Source organism: Cyprinus carpio, chromosome B17 (assembly GCF_018340385.1).
Source record: "Cyprinus carpio isolate SPL01 chromosome B17, ASM1834038v1, whole genome shotgun sequence".
NCBI classification, from domain to species: domain Eukaryota; kingdom Metazoa; phylum Chordata; class Actinopteri; order Cypriniformes; family Cyprinidae; genus Cyprinus; species Cyprinus carpio.
In genome coordinates, this window is record NC_056613.1 from 14693655 (window position 1) to 14699654 (window position 6000).

Genomic DNA, 6000 nt, shown 5'->3' on the forward strand with positions numbered 1-6000 from the left:
CTTTGCCATTACATGGATAATTTATATTTTAAAATATATTAAAATAGAAAACACTTATTTTAAATTGTAATATTCCACAATGTTCCCGTTTTTTACAATATTTTTACATAAATGCAGTCATGGAGAGCATAAGAGACTTTCAAAAACATTAAAAATTCTTACCAACCCCAAAATTGTGAACAGTAGTGTGAGAGCTACCATGATCAGTGCATTTTTATGTACTTGTGCACTTTGTACAGGTTTCTACATGTACATTGAGACCTCACGACCACGTCTGGAGGGAGACAAAGCACGACTGTTGACTCCATCCTTCAGCATTGCCCCTAAAAACCCCTACGGGAATGTGGCCACCAACCCAACATACTGCTTCAGCTTCTACTACCACATGTATGGGAAACATATAGGTGGGTTACTGTTAGCACAGTACATCATAAAGAGTCCTGATGTGATCAACTGTGGGGAATGTATGCAAATGATTTGTTTTAATAGTGATAGCCAGCTGTAACCTCTACACCTATAGGCTGATGACACAGCTTTACTTTTTAAATGAGAGCTTGATGACCTGGTCAGTCAGCGATATAGTCAGTGTCAGGCACATACAAAAACATTCCCATTTTCAAGATTTCAAGATGAAAAAAGATTATATGTCTAAATGCCAAGTTCTCTCATGAAACTCTAGATGGCGCAGGCTGATGGGTCGTTAAGGCAAATTGATGATATTCACAGCACTAAACTACTTGGCACAGCTGATTGATTCAAGTTGCATATACGCAGCCAATGAGCTTGCTGTTCTACATTTAAATGGCTGGTTAGCATTCACTAGAGCAGTTACTCTGACAACCTCCACCTTCCCCAGCTCCACCTGTGTAGATCTGCTGTATGTTATTATATATGCTATTTGTGCAGCAGCAGTATGTCTTAAATAATTACAACACTGTATCGACGATGTGTATGTATTGGCAGTAGCAAGTTCCTGTACTTGCTTTACAGCAGCAGCAATAATCTACAACAACAATAATAATAATAAGATCTATTCCACCAAGACCAAATACATTAACATTGTAATATCCATTGCCATGCTAAAATCTTCCTAGGGTTGTCATGGTAGAACTTCCATCCGGCTAGATATGTATTAAATATCAACATAAGAACAGCTTCTAATTTTTTTCTTACTTTGTATTTACTGTATGAATGAATATACAAATCTTTTCAAATCCTATAACGTTTATTGAATATTACATTCATCGAATTTGGGTTGGCTTTTCTCATAATTTGATTATTTCTCATAAATATGATTTTATGTGTCACAAGTGCAGCTTTATATCTATAACAACATTGTCACAGATGCAACTTAAATATCTCACAATTGTGATATCTTGTAAATGTGACATTACAAATGTGATCTTTATTATTTTCCAATTTTAAATATTATTTAAGGATTTCATGATTTAAGTTTTTAGGTTCTATTTTACATTATTAGATGGAAACAGTCTTCCGTATAAATCTATTTTGCAGTTGCTACTTTATTTCCCATAGTTCTGACTTTAAATCTCACAGTTTTGTCTTCAAAACTGGATTTTAACTGGATTAAAATGTAGATTGTATATGTCAAAATTGCCAATTTATTTATTATATCTTATGGTGACTTTATATATCACATTGCAACTTTTTTCTTATTTTAAACTTTATCCGAATATGATATACTATTTTTTTATATTTTATTTTTTACTCTGTGACAGAAATTGCCATATTTATGCATTAACATGCTAGTCAGAAATTTGCAGTGTACACTTTGGCCTTTTCTGGGATGGAAAACCTTGCTATTAAAGGTTCCTAGTGGACTGTAAGTGCTGTAAATGATTTAGACCAATAACTCAATTTGTGCTTTATGGATACATTTCTATAGTTCCTTTTTTCATGCTCACGTTATGCTGTTGCAGTTGAGCTGGACATGCAGTTGCACTTCTGAGGTAGTGTTGACCTCCACAGCCCCTCAGACAAGCTTGTAACTGCAATTTTCTGCTTCACAAAGCTGTGTGCTTTTAGAATAGAACGCGTGCGGCTAATTCCAACTCACCAGGGTGTTCTCTTCCTGGCTTTTGACACGTAGTCTCATCAGGCATCTGGGGTTAAAAATCCATGTGCCCAACAAGATCTTCTGTCTGGCTGCACAGCAAAGAACCGAGACAACATGGTTAGATGGCTGTTTTGATATAAAAACCTACCCGAGTGCTTTTAAAGGCGCACTAAAATAAATTTTTATGTATGTTGCACTAGCCTGTATTCCAGTCCTCTTTGACTTACATGACACCTAGTGGTGTGGATGCAGCATCATGCAAATATTAGCAGTTCCAGATGATATCCTATAAATGCAGTATTTACAGTCAGCCATTTAGCTGTTCATGAAATCTCAAATAGTTATTCGAGTCCATATTTTTAAAAGTACTATTCATTTCTTGATGTGTAAAACGTTTTAATGAGCGGAAAAATTATTTTACATTGTTAAAGAAGAACGATGTAGCAACAAGGCTTTTTTGTGTGTTGTTTGAATGTTCCACTCTGGTTAAAGGGTTTTTTTTTTCTCCAGAAAGCTTATTTTAGCATTAATAGCATCACATCTCTGTAGCACTAGTCTCATTGTCTCCTCATTTGCAAGGAAATGAACATACCATTTGGCCGAATCCCAAACATCTGAGAGAGTAATACAGATTTTCTTCCTACTTTTCCTTTCATCAGTGTAAAATTAGAGTGTAGCAATGACGTGCCATATATATAACAACAGCAGTGATTGTGTGCAGTTTTATGATTGATTTTTGCTGGAGATGAAGGTGAGATGAGGTCTCTTCAAGGTCAATGAACCTTGCAGTTGCTATGTACCAAAGAGGAAGGGTTCAAAAGACATTATGTAGTTAACTGGCCATATTGCGCATAAGGACTTCTACTGACACTGAGTGCATGTGCCTTTTTCCAGGAACATTAAATGTGTATTTGAGGCAGAAGAGCCAGACGGGTCAGGACACATCCGTGTGGACCCTGAGTGGGAACCAAGGAGACCGTTGGAGGCAAGCCAGAATTAACATCAATCCCACATCCTCTTTTCAGGTGCCTCTTTCTGCTTGAATTTTCTCGCATAATAATGCACAAATAAAGATAATATAAAACAAAACTATAATCATATTATGATACAACATGGATACTATCATTCTAATTTATAACATTATAATATCCATTATTTAATACACTTATTATTTTACTATGTATGCATTCAGAATGAATTGAAAAGCCACTACAGAGTGAAAATGTTTTTGGCTTAATTTTGCCATCCATTCATGTAGATGGTTTTGGAGGGTATACGTGGTTCTGGCATTGAAGGGGATATTGCTGTAGACGATGTGACCATAGAGGAAGGAGAGTGCCGAGACCCCCCACCCAGCAGCAGTGAGTATATTGAACAAGAGTTTTTAATGCAGTTATTTAAGCAATGGCTTTTAAGGTTATTGCAATGAAATGGAAATAAAAACTATAATTGTTATTAATGGAGTGATGGATTAAATGAATATGTGTCATTTATTAATATTTATCAGGTTCTGAAAAAAACAGCTATACTACAGTTTAAAAATGTGGGATCTGTAGGATTTTTTAATGGTCTCTTATGCTCACCATTAAAACAGTGAAACTTTATTACAATTTAAAATAACTGTTTTCTCTTTTAATGTCTTAAAGCAGCCATTACTGCAGTCTTCAATGTCACATGATCCTTCAGAAATTCTTTTGAGGTTTCTTTGATAAATCTTTTGCAACATGATAAATGTCTTCAGCGTCCTTGTTGAATCAAAGTACTAACATCTTTCCAAAAAATGCTGAATTTGCTGAAAACATGTTTAGTCTAAATAAATGAATCACAAGAACACACAACAGGGGAAGAAATTTCTATGTAGGATCAAAGCTAACGTAACATGGACTGTATTATCTACGCTTTTTAAAAAAAATTCTTATCCACAACAAGATAATCCACCAGCTTGAACGACTCTTTTCATGACTCACAGCAAACGTTTACAATTCATTTTTTTCGCTCTCTTTTGAATTAAAGCGTAGCACGTTGCAAAAAAAAGATGTTCTAGAGATACAGACCGTAGACAAACCTCATTAAACTTCTAAAAGACAGAAGAATAGTTCATCTCTGAATTATTCACACAGAACTGAGAAATGAATATTTGTTCACATCAGTAACTGCATTTGTTCTTGTCTTTATTTCCTCAGATATAAGATCTCTGGCTTCTCCCGCTGCAGTGCATATATGGCAGCTCTGGCTCACTTTACTTTTGGTCTTGGTTGGCCTCCGAAGGTGACCTCATCACATGGAGGTGGAACCCTGATTTGGCATTCATAGAGATTTTTGGCTGACTCGGACTGCCTGAACACAACAACCAAAGATTCATCCCGTCTACACAAAAGGAACATAGGTTTTAGATCAGTGTGAATGAAGAGGAAGCCAGGGAGGGAATCTTAAGCTGGCTAACACGTTGACATGAGTATTACACCGGAGTCCACTCCAGATCTTGTGAAAAAGCCCATTACTGTTGTCAGTGTTATAAAGAACCGAACAGGTGGATGGTAACAGCAGGAGGACGGCATAAGAGACTTAATAGGGGAATCTTTCAAAGCACAAAGACATAACGTGTATTTCCATCACTACATGCTTTTTGCTTTGTTAAACGTCTGCTCCTGTCATCAAAGACCTTATTATGTCACAATACGTAATCCTGAACCACATGAAGGAAGCTTCTGAGAAAGAAAAAAAACAGTGATGGTATCAAAAATGAATGATCGTTTGAACAAAAAAAAAAGTTTTTGTTTTTTATGTCTGAAAATAGAGACATGTAAAATCCAGTTGCCCTTTTTGTAGGTCCTTGTGCGCTGATGTTGTCGGTTTGACGTGAACATCAGGGCTCCACAAATGTGTGTTGTTTTAAAGGGTGTTTGGGGAACACAATCTCAATGTAAAGTTTGTTTTCAGACAGATGGGGCGTTCATGTACTCGTCCTTCGTGCTTTAACTGATGGAGTTTAACAGACATTATGTGTTTCATTCTTACTCTCTGTGTTTTGGTTCTATTAGGTGTGTTACAGCTCATCACGCAGCTGACACAACGAACACCGTCTCTCACTGAGAATCATTGAGTTGACCTTTCATTTCAGCGTGGCTCTGCTAAACAGCAGCTGTAGAGAACTGTTTAACATCACGCTGTACCTGCTGTTAGTGTGGATCCGAACGCCCGACTGTGTCTGCTTGCAGTTGTTTTCTTTAGGTGCGTAAAGATAGCCGTTCGCTAAGGAACATGGAGTTGCTGTCTGTAATGAAATCAAGTGCCTTCAGAACCTTCTGTAAAATCATTCTACTGTGCTACTGTATCATCTAGCATTTCCTTTCGGCATGGTTTATAGCGTACATGCACACGTGAGATGAAAGGTGAAAATCAGAGAGCCACGATGAGAGACGGGTGCCATGTTGCAGGCTTGATTTCCACATACTGTTGATAGATGATGACTTAATCTTATTTCGACAGCATACATCCCACCTACTCCACATGGTATAAGAAAAACACTGGTGGTGGGACTGGACTAAAAGCACCATTGATTCATCAGTAGGACATCTGGGAGCTATTATCACCAGGTGAAAAACAGCCGGGAGGGTCACTAAGAAATCCTCCTTCCATATGATAATACTTCTCCACCAACAAAAAAAAAAAGAATATTCCTACATACATACGAATGACAGATATGTAAAAAAAAAAAACTAGATGGACCTTTAGAGGACTGATGCTCTCACTGTAAAAGGTGATCAGCCTTGATCTGGATCCATCCGGTTGGATTCATACAAATGATATTTTATTACTTCAATGAAAATGACTGCTTTTACAGAAACTGAACTACAAACTCTGAACTACCTGAGACCATCCGTTACCTTAACCAGCTGGTTTTTGGACATGTATTGTAAAAT

General features: G+C 36.9%; 1 protein-coding gene across 1 annotated transcript in view; it reads left to right on the forward strand.

Annotated features, from left to right (window-relative positions):
• Window positions 1-5724, forward strand: part of LOC109107403 (MAM domain-containing glycosylphosphatidylinositol anchor protein 2-like) — a 124517-nt gene extending 118793 nt beyond the window's left edge. The window contains exons 14-17 of the mRNA XM_042742429.1: window positions 240-404; window positions 2972-3102; window positions 3336-3438; window positions 4261-5724. Coding sequence (XP_042598363.1) covers window positions 240-404; window positions 2972-3102; window positions 3336-3438; window positions 4261-4349 — 488 coding nt within the window. The 3' untranslated portion in view covers window positions 4350-5724. The remainder of the gene's footprint in view (window positions 1-239; window positions 405-2971; window positions 3103-3335; window positions 3439-4260) is intronic.
• The last annotated feature ends 276 nt before the right edge of the window (window positions 5725-6000 follow it).